Source organism: Oncorhynchus mykiss, chromosome 18, assembly GCF_013265735.2.
Source record: "Oncorhynchus mykiss isolate Arlee chromosome 18, USDA_OmykA_1.1, whole genome shotgun sequence".
Lineage (NCBI taxonomy): Eukaryota > Metazoa > Chordata > Actinopteri > Salmoniformes > Salmonidae > Oncorhynchus > Oncorhynchus mykiss.
The window spans coordinates 8,607,463-8,626,337 of record NC_048582.1 but is presented as its reverse complement, the minus strand read 5'-3'; the positions used below and the strand labels follow the sequence as shown (position 1 = coordinate 8,626,337).

The window sequence follows — 18,875 nt, the reverse complement described above, 5'->3', positions numbered from 1 at the left end:
CCGGTTGTGATACAGCCTGGATTCGACCCAGGGTGTCTGTAGTGACGCCTCAAGCACTGAGATGCAGTGCCTTAGACTGCTGCACCACTCGGGAGCCCAGGTATGCCTGCATAGAGAGATCCCAGCAAATTGGCAATCAAATTACACATTATTGGTGGCATGATAGTGATTGAACATTAATACATTCCCTACTTTAGAATGAAAGTCTGAAGACAAGCCCTGTCAGTGACCGTTCTTTCAGCACTCCATCCCTCTGACAAGAGGAATAGCAAGCGATATGAGGACAGCTGAACATGATACATGAAGAGAAGTGTCATGCAGAATATGTCAAACACAATTAGCCCAACTAGTTAGTGAGGCTTTAGCGTCATGGTCATGACATGCCTTGAAATAAGATGTTGTCCACGCTCCAATTATGAACTGCACCAGAGCTCGAGGACTATGTGAAGGAGTGTTTTGTTTGTGTATTGTGAACGGACACCTCTTGTGGATTTTCTCAACAGGTACCTCGGACTGGGGAGCAACGTTGTTCTCTCCACCATTTTAGCATGTTATTTATTCTTACACTGACATATACAGGCTGGTGAACGTGAACCATTGCCATTAGCGGACAGTTAACGCGAAAACAAAGTTACTTTCAAAGGCACGAACTGCAGGGTATAACGTTAGTGTTCCTTAGTTCTACCAACTAGAGCTAACTAGAACAGTGTTATTTCAAACATGTATATTTAGTTTGTACAGAGGTATCATTCCTGCATGTCTAAAATGCATAACTTAGTTACTATTGTTACTATTGTTAACTAGCCAACAGCGAGTTTGCAAAGCTAGCTAGTTGTTGAGGCAAAAGAGCAGGCCTTGCTTGCGGCGCTTCGGGGGAAGCTAGGTACGTTAGCCAACCACGATAAATGATACCTATTCTAGCTAACTAGCTCGTTACCAATGACTTGTTTGTATTAAAATCAAGCCATCTAAACGCAACTCTTACCTGTGCCAAGTTGATCTTTGAATTCGTTTGAGTTTAGCTAGCTAGCCAACAAGCTAGTTAGCTAACGTAGCCCTTCAACTCGACAAATTATTCCGACCGTAGCTAGTTAGCTAACTAAGCTAGCTAAATTTGCCACTAAAATGGTCATTTGATAACCTAACTACACAAATTCACCGTTAATCCCCACAAAGAACGTGTGTGAAGAAACAAACACATGTTGTCTTACCAGAAACGTTGACAAAAACAGAATGATTTATAAAAACAGCTGCGTGTGGCCAGGGAAAGATCAGTGTGTAGCCGCAACAGACCGAGGCTAACATTCAGCACAAGACGAAACGGGAAATTGGAGAGTACAGCAGGAAGCACCGGGACTGACAGTCTGCCCAGCAAATCCGAATGAGCGTCCAGTGATCGTTCTACTGTAGGGGTCATGTACTACTAAAATTAGATGTATTGAGCATGCTTTTGAGTCTGGTAGAAAAGTTTATATGAATTTGAAATCACTTAGAAAAGTATCGTTGGAATTATATATATTTTTTAAACAGCTTTTTAGTCAAGATTCTAGAAAGTTGCAGGCTTCTTGAACGCAACTCCTATGGAATCCGCTACGCAAACTACGTAGTTGCTGTCAAAGTTTCCCGCGAAACTACTGCACATGCAAATCTATATCAAAACATTTCTGCACTGGTGGTCTGTATCCTCTTACTAATGTATTTTTTTTCAAACTAACAAGTGCAAAGTCTTAGCATGTATAATCTCTTGTACATTTGAAGTGGGTTGAGCTGTAGCTAAAAACGTGGATGGTAATTTGCTGTGCATAGTTAGCTAGTTAGCTAACGTTACCGTGGAAGTTAATGTAACCGTATTTGTCAGAGTACCTTTGTAACCATCCTCCTGTATCCCTATTCTTCCTAGCACCAATAGTCTTCTCGTTATTTGTCTTACCTTAACAGATATCCTTCAACTGGGTAACCCAGCAGTCTCTTAGCACCTTACCAATAAGAGCAGAGGAGCAGTCATCTCGTGGCAGTTCAGCAGCCTGTTCCTGATATTGTCGCAGGTAAATCCATGCCTTGAGATGACAGTTGAGCTGAGACATGGTGCATCACCAAGCTGTAAAACAGCACTGAAGGCATTTTAGTCATTTAGCAGACGCTCTTATCCATAGCATCTTACATTAGTTGGTGCATACATTTTCATACTGGCTCCCGTGGGAATCGAACCCACAATTTGAGTAGTGCCTAAATTTTTTGCAAAATGCCAAAGCCAGTCTGGATGATTAATTGTCAGTCTGGATGATTAATTGTCAGTCTGGATGATTAATTGTCAGTCTGGATGATTCATTGTCAGTCCGGATGATTCATTGTCAGTCCGGATGATTCATTGTCAGTCCGGATGATTCATTGTCAGTCCGGATGATTCATTGTCAGTCTGGATGATTCATTGTCAGTCTGGATGATTCATTGTTAGTCCGGATGATTCATTGTCAGTCCGGATGATTCATTGTCAGTCTGGATGATTAATTGTCAGTCTGGATGATTAATTGCCAGTCTGGATGATTCATTGTCAGTCCGGATGATTCATTGTCAGTCCGGATGATTCACTGTCAGTCTGGATGATTCATTGTTAGTCCGGATGATTCATTGTCAGTCCGGATGATTAATTGTCAGTCTGGATGATTAATTGCCAGTCTGGATAATTAATTGCCAGTCTGGATGATTAATTGTCAGTCTGGATGATTAATTGCCAGTCTGGATGATTAATTGCCAGTCTGGATGATTAATTGTCAGTCTGGATGATTAATTGTCAGTCTGGATGATTAATTGTCAGTCTGGATGATTAATTGCCAGTCTGGATGATTAATTGCCAGTCTGGATGATTAATTGCCAGTCTGGATGATTAATTGCCAGTCTGGATGATTAATTGTCAGTCTGGATGATTAATTGTCTGTCTGGATGATTAATTGCCAGTCTGGATGATTAATTGCCAGTCTGGATGATTAATTGTCAGCCAGGGTTGGTTTTTCTTCTTACTGTTGTTTTTCTCTCTTCATTCTTTGCAAAGGCATCTAAAAGTCAAGACGGGCCATGAGTGAGGTCCAGGATAGGGATTGTGATCCCCAGAACTCCCATGTTGACAGAAGATGGGACAGTCAGTTGTCAGTCCTCCCAGACAAGCTACAACAGAGACTGATGCCATTCCAAAAGGAGGGGGTCAAATTCGCCCTATCAAAGAATGGAAGGTAGGTGGTTGTTAGTGAATCAAGCCCTTTTTACATCAACAGCTTTGTCACAAAGTACTGTACAGTAACCTGGCCAAGGCCCCAAATAGTAAGCAGAAGCACAGTTTGTGCTCACTTTATTCACCAAGTCATTGTTACTTTAAAAGCAAAAATAATTAGTTCAAATGTGTATTAAGCCTGTAGCCTGAATCACCTCAGCCTCACACAATGTGAGCAGCAGAAGAAAAAGCCAGCCAGAGACAGACTACTCGTCCGTCCGTCCCAGCCAGCCAGTCAGTCAGTCAGTCGATCAGTGGATGTAAGAATCCCAGGGGACAGGCAGTCAGGGACAGTCAGGTCAGAGTAGTCAGCCTGAGCAGTAGATCAATACAGGGACAGTAGAAGTGATGTACTGTGAGGATGAGTCATCCAGTCAATATGTTGGAGACATCAATGTGACCGTAAACACTATCTGGGCTTTGTAGGGTTCTGTGTACGGTTTCTCCATGGAGACGAGTGATGCAAGCTGTTAGCGATCAGGAGAGCCAGGTGCTGTGTTGGAGTTGTTGTAGTGGGACCAGAGGCTGAGGCGGATCAGAGCAACACACACATTGACTGCCAAGTTTGGTTAATCTTTTAGGACACCCTCCGTGGACAGAGGTTGACATGTTTGTATTGAAGAACTCTAGCTAATAGTTATATATTATACAGACTCTGCTAATAGAGAATCAGGTTGTTTGATTGCCCACCTCGCATCAATATGTAGCCTGGTTTGGAATTAAGTTGATGCCAATTTATTTGATTTATTATTTGTATTTATTTATTTTATTATTTGAAATGCAATTTAGAAGGACTGAGAGCCTGATATTATCTGGGAGCCTGACACTAATCTTCTTATGATAATGTAGTGTCAGTTCCATTGCATTCCACTTGGGCATAATGTCAGTTACATTGCATTCCACATGGGCATAATGTCAGTTCCATTGCATTTCACTTGGGCACAATGTCAGTTACATTGCATTCCACTTGGACATAATGTCAGTTACATTGCATTTCACTTGGGCGTAATGTCAGTTACATTGCATTCCACTTGGGCATAATGTCAGTTCCATTGCATTCCACTTGGGCATAATGTCAGTTACATTGCATTCCACTTGGGCATAATGTCAGTTCCATTGCATTCCACTTGGGCATAATGTCAGTTACATTGCATTCCACTTGGGCGTAATGTCAGTTACATTGCATTCCACTTCGGCATAATGTCAGTTACATTGCATTCCACTTGGGCATAATGTCAGTTACATTGCATTCCACTTGGGCATAATGTCAGTTACATTGCATTCCACTTCGGCATAATGTCAGTTACATTGCATTCCACTTGGGCATAATGTCAGTTACATTGCATTCCACTTGGGCATAATGTCAGTTGGCTTAAACATTCTATTTGAATGAGGTTGTGCGAAGTACATCACATGCCATCTAACTAAAGCGTTATTGTAAGTGTCTGCCGGGGCCACTTGTAAGGGTTGCCACGCCGACACTGGTGTTACAACAGATCAATAGACAGATAGACTGTGTTGTTGCTTCTCTTGCCTGAGCTTCAAAATCACTGTGAAATTCAATACCACGGCTGACGTTGATGTGCGCATCAAATCCCCGGACCCCAACACAGACCCCCAACACACAACTGGTCCCCGATGATATTCTCAGTTTGGATGTCATGTGTGATTTGTCACCTCCTTAGCCAATAGATTTAAAGATAAGACTTTAAAATAAGTTTAAACTACCCCCCTCCTTATTGTATGATATAAACAGTGTTTCATTTGAGATGGGGGGGTGTAATTGTCAGCCAGGCGTTTGCTTTGCTGAGCCAGACTAAGCAGAAACAGCTCTACATCAATTATAAAGGCTTATTATTGAATGAATTACAAAATGCTGATTCATCACGATGCAGTGACGAGGAAAATGTGACAAGTATGTAAAATAGCTTTATTTTCATGCTGACATGGGCCTAGTGAATGACTTCGCTTAATGATCCTAGAGCTTGTAGATCTGATAGGATTAGTGAGGTGTGTTCCCATTTTAAAAACGTTTCAGTTTTATTGTTTTCACATGCACAAGTACAGTGAAATGCATTTTTTTGCTAACTCTAAACCCAACAATACAGTAATCAATAACGGTGTAATATTAAGGTTGTTGATATTAAAAGATAGGTACAGGTCCCAGAAGAAATAATCCCCCTACTTAAATAGCCTACCTGCCCGTTGATAAGAAAGCATGAATAATATGAATGTATGGTAATGTATGAGCCTCAGTGTAAGTAGTCTAGTCTATGCTCCATTCATTGAAGACAAGACAAAAGACTTAAATGATTGTGTGGAAGGTCAAAGACCCCGCCTCCATCCCGGGAGGAGGAGCTACGTTTACAGACATCTTGGTGCTGGTGGGTTTCACAGATAACATTAAAAAAGTTGTTCAACGTGCTGTTGTCAAGCAACCGTGGCAGTCAGAGCATCCTCCATGAAACCAGCTGTCTGGCTGAACGGGCCTCCTATTCCCTGTATAGTGCATTACTTTTGACAACAGCCTGGGCTAAAAAGGAGTGCACTACATAGGGAACAGGGTGCCTTTTGGGATACACCCAGGTTATTGAAAGAAGAATGATTAATGCGTGGAGAAATGGAAAGCACCTGGCTGAAAGGAGCCTCTCTCGCTGTCTATCTCCCTCTGTTTTCTCTCTCTCTATCTCTCTCTCGATCTCTCCCTCCCTCTCTCCATCTCTCTACTCCCATTGTGTGTGTATGCATTATGCTGGTTGAGCAGAGTGGGCTGGCAATTAGAAGAAACACCAGTGGAAGGTGCTCATTAATCATGCTGTTCAACTGAAGGGGAGGGAGGGGGATCACAACTGCTTTTCTCATGGGTAGACTAGCTCTACCTACCTGGGCTACATTTTGAATATCACATCATTGCAGACTGGTGTTGCCTACCTGGGTTACATTTTACATTCAAGTCATTTAACAGACGCTCTTATCCACAGAGACTTACAATCAGTCCATTCTACTAAAGAAGCCCAAACGACCACGAACAGCCATGATAATCAGAATCAGGAGAAGCCTAAATCCTATTTCAATATACAGTGCATTCTGAAAGTATTCAGACCCCTCGACTTATTCTAAAATTGATTACATCAATCTACCCACAATACCCCATAATGACAAAGCAAAAACAGATTTTTAGAAATGTTTGCAAATGTATTAAAAAAAAAAAAAAAACGTAAATATCAAATGTACATAAGCATTCAGTACTCAGTACTTTGTTGAAGCACCTTTGGCAGTGATTACCCAAGTCTTCTTGGATATGACGCTACAAGCTTGGCATACCTGTATTCGGGGAGTTTCTCTCATTGTTCTATGCAGATCCTCTCAAGCTCTGTCAGATTGGATGGGGAGCGTCGCTGCACAGCTATTTTTAAGTCTCCCCAGAGATGTTTGATCGGGTTCAAGTCCGGGCTCTGGCTGGGCCACTTGAGCATTCAGAGACTTGTCCCGAAGCCACTCCTGCGTTGTCTTGGCTGTGTGCTTAGGGTCGTTGTCCTGTTGAAAGTTGAACCTTCACTCTGGAGCAGGTTTTCATCATGGATCTCTCTGTACTTTGCTCTGTTCATCTTTCCCTCGACCCTGACTAGTCTCCCAGTCCCTGCCACAGAAAAACCTCCCCGCAGCATGATGCTGCCACCACCATGCTTCACCGTAGGGATGGTGCCAGGTTTCCTCCAGACATGACACTTGGCATTCAGGCCAAAGAGTTTTATCAGATCAGACCAGAGAATCTTGTTTCTCATGGTCTGAGAGTCCTTTAGGTGCCTTTTGGCAAATTCCAAGCAGGCAGTCATGTGCCTTTTACTGAGGAGTGGCTTCCATCTGGCCACTCTACCATAAAGTCCTGATTGGTGGAGTGCTGCAGAGATGGTTGTCCTTCTGGAAGGTTCTCCCATCTCCATACAATAACTCTGGAGCTCTGTCAGAGTGACCATTGGGTTCTTGGTCACCTCCCTGACCAAAGCGCTTCTCCCCCGAGTGCTCAATTTGGCTGGCCGGCCAGCTCTAGGAAGAGTCTTGTTGGTTCCAAACTTCTTCCATTTAAGAATGATGGAGGCCACTGTGTTCTTGGGGACCTTCAATGCTGCAGAAATGTTTTGGTTTTCTCTCTCCAGGGAAGGGGTCTGAATACTTTCTGAATGCACTGTAGCTACTATCTGAAAAATAAATGCTAGAAAGAGTGTTGGTGGAATCCGTCATGAACAGGGAGGTGTGGATAAAAGCCTGTTTTGTAAAGGCTGGTGTAGGGAACATGCTAACAGTGTATAACCTTGTGAGCAGGGTAATAAAAATGTCATCATTGATCTGTGGAGCTACTACACTTAGAATTGCAAAGGGAGGAAGCTGTGGTGTGATTATGTTCTGAGTGGCAGTGGCTTTGTCGTATCCAACTGATGGACAGACCTGAATGGAAATCATACCTCTTATTTGTGCTGATATTGATTATGTCATAATACATTTAGCAATATCAACTTGATTCTCAGTTTGAAATGGGGACCATAGTCTAGGCTATATTGTTACTGCACACTCACTAGACTAATATATATACATACACACACACACACACACACACTACAGGGTCTTCAGAAAGTATTCATACCCCTTGACTCATTCATTTTGTTGTTACGTTCCCCAGCAAGAATGTCACTCAAACAGAAAGGGGAACTAACAGAGTCACTGACAACAGCCTAAACAGGTGAGGTTCAGGAGGGCTTCTGAAAGACACTCATGGGGGTGTCCGCTGAAAGTTGACTAGCAACAACGGGGACCTAAAAGACACCCAACATGAACGCCCACTAAATTTGCCCAAGAAGAGGCAAACAAAAGGACAATCCCACACAACTTAAAGACAGGGAACAAACTAAACATCAGATGAAGGAATGTTTGTGTAAAAATCACAATAGGGAGCGCCAACTGAAGGTGTTTTGGTGATGGTGTTTTTGGAGATAGTTTGTTGGTGATGTGGACACCAGGGAACTTAACTCTCGACCTGCTCCACTGCAGCCCAGTCGATGTTAACGGGGACCTGTTCGGCCCTCCTTTTCCTGTAGTCCACAATCAGCTCCTTTGTTTTGCTCACATTGAGGGAGAGAGTGTGGTGCCAGGACAACAACGTTAGGTCTCTGACCTCCTCCCTATAGACTGTCTCATCGTGGTTGATCAGGCTGTTGTGTCGTCAGCAAACTTAATGATGGTGTTGGAGTCATGCTTGCCACGCAGTCGTGGGTGAACAGGGAGTACATGAGGGGACTAAGCACACACCCCTGCATGCCACAGAACATGATGCTGCCACCACCATGCTTCACGGCAGGGACGGTGTTAGACGGGTGATGCGCGGTTCCTGGTTTTCTCCAGACATAGCGCTTTGCATTCAGGCCGAAGAGTTCAATTTCAGTCTCATCAGACCACAGAATCTTTTGCCTTATGTTCTGAGTCTCAGGTGCCTTTTTGGAAACTCCAGTCGTGCTGTCAAGTGCCTTTTTTTCAGGACTGGCTTCCGTCTGGCAACTCTCCTATAAAGCCCAGATTGGTGAAGTGCTGTAGATACACAGTTGTTCTTCTGGCATGTTCTCCCATCTCAGTCAAGGAACTCTGTACTTTTGTCAGTGGTCATTGAGTTTTTGGTCACCTCTCTGACCAAGGTCCTTCTTGACCAGTTGTTCAGCTTGGTCAGAGGGGCAGCTGTAGACAGAGTCTGGGTAGTTCCAAGGTCCTTCTTGTCCAGTTGTTCAGCTTGGTCAGAGGGGCAGCTGTAGACAGAGTCTGGGTAGTTCCATAATTCTCTCAATGATGGAGACCACTATGCTCTTGGAATCAATTGTTTTATACCCTCCCCCAGATATATGCCTCATGACAATTATATCTTGGAGCTCTACGGACAGTTCCCTGGACTTCAGGGGATAGTTCCTGCTCTGACATGCACCGTCATCTGTGGGACCTTATAGAAAGAAACCCACCTGTCTATATGTCCAAACAATTGAATTGGCCAGCCAAGTTGTGGCCAGCCAAGTTGTGGCCAGCCAAGTTGTGGCCAGCCAAGTTGTGGCCAGCCAAGTTGTGGCCAGCCAAGTTGTGGCCAGCCAAGTTGTGGCCAGCCAAGTTGTGGCCAGCCAAGTTGTAGCCAGCCAAGTTGTGGTGACGTCTCATCATTGACCAAAGGAAAGTGGATGCACCTGAGCTCAGTTGGGAGGGTCGTAGCAAAGGGGTGTGAATACTTACAGTGTGTACATTTAGATTTTTCTGTATTTCATTTTCAGTAAATTAGCAACTTTCTAAAAACATGTTTTTACTTTTGTCATTATGGGTATTGTGTGTAGATGGGTGAGAGAAATTCAGGCTGTAACACAACAAAATGTGGAATAGGTCCAGGGGTCTGAATACTCCCTGAAGTCACTGTACATACATACTCACTCACTACCGGAAGGTTGCAAGTTCAAACCCCCGAGCTGACAAGGTACACATCTGTCGTTCTGCCCCTGAACAGGCAGTTAACCAACCCACTGTTCCTAGGCCGTCATTGAAATGAAGAATTTCTTCTTAACTGACTTGCCAGGTAAAATAAAAAAAAATACATTGACACTCCCACACAAAACCCCCACACATTCATATACACTACATATGCTAACACACACACACACATACCGACACAACACAAACACACATGCACACACACACACACTTTTACACTCATAATTTTTACTGCTACTCTGTTCTTTATTTTTCTCTTAATATTATCTATCCTGATGTCTAGTCACTTTACTCTGCCTTCATGTACATATCTACCTCAATTACCTTATTATTATCTATCCTGATGTCTAGTCACTTTACTCTGCCTTCATGTACATATCTACCTCAATTACCTCATACCTCTACACATTGATCTGGTTCTGGTACTTCCTGTATATAGCTGCACATTGATCTGGTACTTCCTGTATATAGCTGCACATTGATCTGGTACTTCCTGTATATAGCTGCACATTGATCTGGTACTTCCTGTATATAGCTGCACATTGATCTGGTACTTCCTGTATATAGCTGCACATTGATCTGGTACTTCCTGTATATAGCTGCACATTGATCTGGTACTTCCTGTATATAGCTGCACATTGATCTGGTACTTCCTGTATATAGCTGCACATTGATCTGGTACTTCCTGTATATAGCTGCACATTGATCTGGTACTTCCTGTATATAGCTGCACATTGATCTGGTACTTCCTGTATATAGCTGCACATTGATCTGGTACTTCCTGTATATAGCTGCACATTGATCTGGTACTTCCTGTATATAGCTGCACATTGATCTGGTACTTCCTGTATATAGCTGCACATTGATCTGGTACTTCCTGTATATAGCTGCACATTGATCTGGTACTTCCTGTATATAGCTGCACATTGATCTGGTACTTCCTGTATATAGCTGCACATTGATCTGGTACTTCCTGTATATAGCTGCACATTGATCTGATACTTCCTGTATATAGCTCCACATTGATCTGGTACTTCCTGTATATAGCTGCACATTGATCTGGTACTTCCTGTATATAGCTGCACATTGATCTGGTACTTCCTGTATATAGCTGCACATTGATCTGGTACTTCCTGTATATAGCTGCACATTGATCTGGTACTTCCTGTATATAGCTGCACATTGATCTGGTACTTCCTGTATATAGCTGCACATTGATCTGGTACTTCCTGTATATAGCTGCACATTGATCTGGTACTTCCTGTATATAGCTGCACATTGATCTGGTACTTCCTGTATAACTCCATTCTTGTGTATTTAATTGTATTCCTCTTGTGTTACAATTTTTAATTTGTATTATTATTTTTAAACTGCGTTGTTGGGAAGGGCTCGTAAACGAGCATCACACGGTAAAGTCTACATCTGTTGTATACGGCGCATGTGACCAATCCATTTTGATTTGATTGCTAGTGCAATATTGCGTGAATACATGAAGTATTCTATGTCCTCCCCTCTCAACCCCCGTCGTTCTCGTCTCTGTTTCAGGTGTATGATCACAGATGAGGTAAGCCCCGAGGCACACACCACCCAACTCCCCAGTCCTATCAAATCTATTTTCCTCAAATAATACATGCTATGCTTCCCTCTGAATTAATTCGTCAAGTTTAAGAAACCTTCCTAGCCATGTAATCATTGTTGACATAAAGTCATTCTAGAATGTATTGGTGTCTCAGAATGTCCGGAACACTCCATCACATGCTTACCTTTGAGCCAGGCAATGATTGTGTTCGGTTTGTTTTGTTTCTGAAATGAGTTTTCATGGATTATATCCATACATCATTGTTTTCATCCTCCACATTGTACCGTTAATCCTCTTCTCCAGATGGGTCTAGGGAAGACGGTGCAGGCTATCTCTGTGGCCTACGTCTACAGACAGGAGTGGCCTCTACTCGTCGTGGTGCCCTCCTCTCTAAAGTACCTCTGGATCGAGGAGATGGAGAGGTGGATCCCTGAGCTCAACCCTGGAGATATCAACCTGGTGGAGACCAAGAGTGACACGCTGTACGTTACCCCATGTTAACTTCACCTGGACTCTGGTCTGCTTTTCCTGCGCTGCTTGGTTGTGGTCCTGGTTTCCCTACTGAAGTTCTCCACCTGTTAAAATGCAGGTTAATGTTTTAGTTTGTTCTAGAGGCACCTCTGCAGAGTGGTCACTAACTAGCACAGCCACAAAGTCATCAACTCTTAAACCTAACCTTAACCACACTGCTAACCCTAATGTCTAACCTTAACCACACTGCTAACCCCAATGTCTAACCTTAACCACACTGCTAACCCTAATGTCTAACCCTAACCACACTGCTAACCCCAATGTCTAACACTAACCTTAACCACACTGCTAACCCTAATGTCTAACCTTAACCACACTGCTAACCCTAATGTCTAACCTTAACCACACTGCTAACCCTAATGTCTAACCTTAACCACACTGCTAACCCTAATGTCTAACCCTAACCACACTGCTAACCCCAATGTCTAACACTAACCTTAACCACACTGCTAACCCCAATGTCTAACCCTAACCACACTGCTAACCCTAATGTCTAACCCTAACCCTAACCTCACTGCTAACCCTAATGTCTAACCCTAACCTTAACCACACTGCTAACCCTAATGTCTAACCCTAACCTTAACCACACTGCTAACCCTAATGTCTAACCTTAACCACACTGCTAACCCTAATGTCTAATCTTAACCCTAACCTCACTGCTAACCCTAATGTCTAACCCTAACCTTAACCACACTGCTAACCCTAATGTCTAACCCTAACCCTAACCACACTGTTAACACTAATGTCTAACCCTAACCTTAACCACACTGCTAACCCTAATGTCTAACCTTAACCACACTGCTAACCCTAATGTCTAACCCTAACCTTAACCACACTGCTAACCCTAATGTCTAACCCTAACCTTAACCACACTGCTAACCCTAACCTTAACCACACTGCTAACCCTAATGTCTTACCCTAACCTTAACCACACTGTTAACCCCTATGTCTAACCCTAACCTTAACCACACTGCTAACCCTAATGTCTAACCCTAACCTTAACCACACTGCTAACCCTAATGTCTAACCCTAACCTTAACCACACTGCTAACCCTAATGTCTATCCCTAACCTTAACCACACTGCTAACCCTAATGTCTAACACTAACCTTAACCACACTGCTAACCCTAATGTCTAACCCTAACCTTAACCACACTGCTAACCCTAATGTCTAACCCTAACCTTAACCACACTGCTAACCCTAATGTCTAACCCTAACCTTAACCACACTGCTAACCCTAATGTCTATCCCTAACCTTAACCACACTGTTAACCCCTATGTCTAACCCTAACCTTAACCACACTGCTAACCCTAATGTCTAACCCTAACCTTAACCACACTGTTAACCCCTATGTCTAACTCTAACCACACTGCTAACCCTAATGTCTAACCCTAACCTTAACCACACTGCTAACCCTAATGTCTAACCCTAACCTTAACCACACTGCTAACCCTAATGTCTATCCCTAACCTTAACCACACTGCTAACCCTAATGTCTATCCCTAACCTTAACCACACTGCAAACCCTAATGTCTAACCCTAACCTTAACCACACTGTTAACCCCTATGTCTAACCCTAACCACACTGCTAACCCTAATGTCTAACCCTAACCTTAACCACACTGCAAACCCTAATGTCTAACCCTAACCACACTGCTAACCCTAATGTCTAACCCTAACCACACTGCTAACCCTAATGTCTAACCCTAACCACACTGCTAACCCTAATGTCTAACCCTAACCACAATGCTAACCCTAATGTCTAACCCTAACCTTAACCACACTGTTAACCCCTATGTCTAACCCTAACCACACTGCTAACCCTAACCACACTGCTAACACTAATGTCTAACCCTAACCTTAACCACACTGCTAACCCTAATGTCTAACCCTAACCTTAACCACACTGCTAACCCTAATGTCTAACCCTAACCTTAACCACACTGCTAACCCTAACCTTAACCACACTGCTAACCCTAATGTCTAACCCTAACCTTAACCACACTGCTAACCCTAATGTCTATCCCTAACCTTAACCACACTGCAAACCCTAATGTCTAAGCCTAACCTTAACCACACTGCTAACCCCAATGTCTAACCTTAACCACACTGCTAACCCTAATGTCTAACCCTAACCACACTGCTAACCCCAATGTCTAACACTAACCTTAACCACACTGCTAACCCTAATGTCTAACCTTAACCACACTGCTAACCCTAATGTCTAACCTTAACCACACTGCTAACCCTAATGTCTAACCCTAACCACACTGCTAACCCCAATGTCTAACACTAACCTTAACCACACTGCTAACCCCAATGTCTAACCCTAACCACACTGCTAACCCTAATGTCTAACCCTAACCCTAACCTCACTGCTAACCCTAATGTCTAACCCTAACCTTAACCACACTGCTAACCCTAATGTCTAACCCTAACCTTAACCACACTGCTAACCCTAATGTCTAACCTTAACCACACTGCTAACCCTAATGTCTAATCTTAACCCTAACCTCACTGCTAACCCTAATGTCTAACCCTAACCTTAACCACACTGCTAACCCTAATGTCTAACCCTAACCCTAACCACACTGTTAACACTAATGTCTAACCCTAACCTTAACCACACTGCTAACCCTAATGTCTAACCTTAACCACACTGCTAACCCTAATGTCTAACCCTAACCTTAACCACACTGCTAACCCTAATGTCTAACCCTAACCTTAACCACACTGCTAACCCTAACCTTAACCACACTGCTAACCCTAATGTCTTACCCTAACCTTAACCACACTGTTAACCCCTATGTCTAACCCTAACCTTAACCACACTGCTAACCCTAATGTCTAACCCTAACCTTAACCACACTGCTAACCCTAATGTCTAACCCTAACCTTAACCACACTGCTAACCCTAATGTCTAACCCTAACCTTAACCACACTGCTAACCCTAATGTCTATCCCTAACCTTAACCACACTGCTAACCCTAATGTCTATCCCTAACCTTAACCACACTGCTAACCCTAATGTCTAACCCTAACCTTAACCACACTGCTAACCCTAATGTCTAACCCTAACCTTAACCACACTGCTAACCCTAATGTCTAACCCTAACCTTAACCACACTGCTAACCCTAATGTCTAACCCTAACCTTAACCACACTGCTAACCCTAATGTCTATCCCTAACCTTAACCACACTGTTAACCCCTATGTCTAACCCTAACCTTAACCACACTGCTAACCCTAATGTCTAACCCTAACCACACTGTTAACCCCTATGTCTAACCCTAACCACACTGCTAACCCTAATGTCTAACCCTAACCTTAACCACACTGCTAACCCTAATGTCTATCCCTAACCTTAACCACACTGCAAACCCTAATGTCTAACCCTAACCTTAACCACACTGTTAACCCCTATGTCTAACCCTAACCACACTGCTAACCCTAATGTCTAACCCTAACCACACTGCTAACCCTAATGTCTAACCCTAACCTTAACTACACTGCAAACCCTAATGTCTAACCCTAACCACACTGCTAACCCTAATGTCTAACCCTAACCACACTGCTAACCCTAATGTCTAACCCTAACCACAATGCTAACCCTAATGTCTAACCCTAACCTTAACCACACTGTTAACCCCTATGTCTAACCCTAACCACACTGCTAACCCTAACCACACTGCTAACACTAATGTCTAACCCTAACCTTAACCACACTGCTAACCCTAATGTCTAACCTTAACCACACTGCTTACCCCAATGTCTAACCTTAACCTTAACCACACTGCTAACCCTAATGTCTAACCCTAACCTTAACCACACTGCTAACCCTAATGTCTAACCCTAACCTTAACCACACTGCTAACCCTAACCTTAACCACACTGCTAACCCTAATGTCTAACCCTAACCTTAACCACACTGCTAACCCTAATGTCTATCCCTAACCTTAACCACACAGCAAACCCTAATGTCTAAGCCTAACCTTAACCACACTGCTAACCCCAATGTCTAACCTTAACCACACTGCTAACCCTAATGTCTAACCCTAACCACACTGCTAACCCCAATGTCTAACACTAACCTTAACCACACTGCTAACCCTAATGTCTAACCTTAACCACACTGCTAACCCTAATGTCTAACCTTAACCACACTGCTAACCCTAATGTCTAACCCTAACCACACTGCTAACCCCAATGTCTAACACTAACCTTAACCACACTGCTAACCCCAATGTCTAACCCTAACCACACTGCTAACCCTAATGTCTAACCCTAACCCTAACCTCACTGCTAACCCTAATGTCTAACCCTAACCTTAACCACACTGCTAACCCTAATGTCTAACCCTAACCTTAACCACACTGCTAACCCTAATGTCTAACCTTAACCACACTGCTAACCCTAATGTCTAATCTTAACCCTAACCTCACTGCTAACCCTAATGTCTAACCCTAACCTTAACCACACTGCTAACCCTAATGTCTAACCCTAACCACACTGTTAACACTAATGTCTAACCCTAACCTTAACCACACTGCTAACCCTAATGTCTAACCTTAACCACACTGCTAACCCTAATGTCTAACCCTAACCTTAACCACACTGCAAACCCTAATGTCTAACCCTAACCACACTGCTAACCCTAATGTCTAACCCTAACCACACTGCTAACCCTAATGTCTAACCCTAACCACAATGCTAACCCTAATGTCTAACCCTAACCTTAACCACACTGCTAACCCTAATGTCTAACCCTAACCTTAACCACACTGCTAACCCTAATGTCTAACCCTAACCTTAACCACACTGCTAACCCTAATGTCTATCCCTAACCTTAACCACACTGCTAACCCTAATGTCTATCCCTAACCTTAACCACACTGCTAACCCTAATGTCTAACCCTAACCTTAACCACACTGCTAACCCTAATGTCTAACCCTAACCTTAACCACACTGCTAACCCTAATGTCTAACCCTAACCTTAACCACACTGCTAACCCTAATGTCTAACCCTAACCTTAACCACACTGCTAACCCTAATGTCTATCCCTAACCTTAACCACACTGTTAACCCCTATGTCTAACCCTAACCTTAACCACACTGCTAACCCTAATGTCTAACCCTAACCACACTGTTAACCCCTATGTCTAACCCTAACCACACTGCTAACCCTAATGTCTAACCCTAACCTTAACCACACTGCTAACCCTAATGTCTATCCCTAACCTTAACCACACTGCAAACCCTAATGTCTAACCCTAACCTTAACCACACTGTTAACCCCTATGTCTAACCCTAACCACACTGCTAACCCTAATGTCTAACCCTAACCACACTGCTAACCCTAATGTCTAACCCTAACCTTAACTACACTGCAAACCCTAATGTCTAACCCTAACCACACTGCTAACCCTAATGTCTAACCCTAACCACACTGCTAACCCTAATGTCTAACCCTAACCACAATGCTAACCCTAATGTCTAACCCTAACCTTAACCACACTGTTAACCCCTATGTCTAACCCTAACCACACTGCTAACCCTAACCACACTGCTAACACTAATGTCTAACCCTAACCTTAACCACACTGCTAACCCTAATGTCTAACCTTAACCACACTGCTTACCCCAATGTCTAACCTTAACCTTAACCACACTGCTAACCCTAATGTCTAACCCTAACCTTAACCACACTGCTAACCCTAATGTCTAACCCTAACCTTAACCACACTGCTAACCCTAACCTTAACCACACTGCTAACCCTAATGTCTAACCCTAACCTTAACCACACTGCTAACCCTAATGTCTATCCCTAACCTTAACCACACAGCAAACCCTAATGTCTAAGCCTAACCTTAACCACACTGCTAACCCCAATGTCTAACCTTAACCACACTGCTAACCCTAATGTCTAACCCTAACCACACTGCTAACCCCAATGTCTAACACTAACCTTAACCACACTGCTAACCCTAATGTCTAACCTTAACCACACTGCTAACCCTAATGTCTAACCTTAACCACACTGCTAACCCTAATGTCTAACCCTAACCACACTGCTAACCCCAATGTCTAACACTAACCTTAACCACACTGCTAACCCCAATGTCTAACCCTAACCACACTGCTAACCCTAATGTCTAACCCTAACCCTAACCTCACTGCTAACCCTAATGTCTAACCCTAACCTTAACCACACTGCTAACCCTAATGTCTAACCCTAACCTTAACCACACTGCTAACCCTAATGTCTAACCTTAACCACACTGCTAACCCTAATGTCTAATCTTAACCCTAACCTCACTGCTAACCCTAATGTCTAACCCTAACCTTAACCACACTGCTAACCCTAATGTCTAACCCTAACCACACTGTTAACACTAATGTCTAACCCTAACCTTAACCACACTGCTAACCCTAATGTCTAACCTTAACCACACTGCTAACCCTAATGTCTAACCCTAACCTTAACCACACTGCAAACCCTAATGTCTAACCCTAACCACACTGCTAACCCTAATGTCTAACCCTAACCACACTGCTAACCCTAATGTCTAACCCTAACCACAATGCTAACCCTAATGTCTAACCCTAACCTTAACCACACTGTTAACCCCTATGTCTAACCCTAACCACACTGCTAACCCTAATGTCTAACCCTAACCACACTGCTAACACTAATGTCTAACCCTAACCTTAACCACACTGCTAACCCTAATGTCTAACCTTAACCACACTGCTTACCCCAATGTCTAACCTTAACCTTAACCACACTGCTAACCCTAATGTCTAACCCTAACCTTAACCACACTGCTAACCCTAACCTTAACCACACTGCTAACCCTAATGTCTAACCCTAACCTTAACCACACTGCTAACCCTAATGTCTATCCCTAACCTTAACCACACTGCAAACCCTAATGTCTAACCCTAACCTTAACCACACTGCTAACCCCAATGTCTAACCTTAAC

The 18,875-nt window shown here is 43.2% G+C and overlaps 2 protein-coding genes across 15 annotated transcripts in view; one reads left to right on the top strand and one right to left on the bottom strand.

The window, feature by feature from the left end:
* Window positions 1-2,087, bottom strand: part of LOC110495394 (R3H domain-containing protein 1) — a 52,376-nt gene extending 50,289 nt beyond the window's left edge. For 11 of the 14 annotated variants that reach the window (XM_036951638.1, XM_036951637.1, XM_036951648.1 and 8 more), the window contains exon 1: window positions 1,212-1,373. The gene's annotated coding sequence lies outside the window, so the exon portion shown is untranslated. Of the gene's footprint in view, window positions 1-985; window positions 1,093-1,211; window positions 1,374-1,930 lie in introns of those variants that run through there. The other 3 variants (XM_036951643.1, XM_036951641.1, XM_036951642.1) reach the window with 3 other exon arrangements.
* The window catches only part of LOC110528847 (DNA annealing helicase and endonuclease ZRANB3-like), a 101,880-nt gene continuing 84,502 nt past the window's right edge, over window positions 1,498-18,875 (top strand). The window contains exons 1-5 of the mRNA XM_036951658.1: window positions 1,498-1,675; window positions 1,939-2,045; window positions 3,050-3,227; window positions 11,321-11,339; window positions 11,658-11,836. Of these exons, the coding sequence (XP_036807553.1) occupies window positions 3,073-3,227; window positions 11,321-11,339; window positions 11,658-11,836 (353 nt within the window). The 5' untranslated portion in view covers window positions 1,498-1,675; window positions 1,939-2,045; window positions 3,050-3,072. The remainder of the gene's footprint in view (window positions 1,676-1,938; window positions 2,046-3,049; window positions 3,228-11,320; window positions 11,340-11,657; window positions 11,837-18,875) is intronic.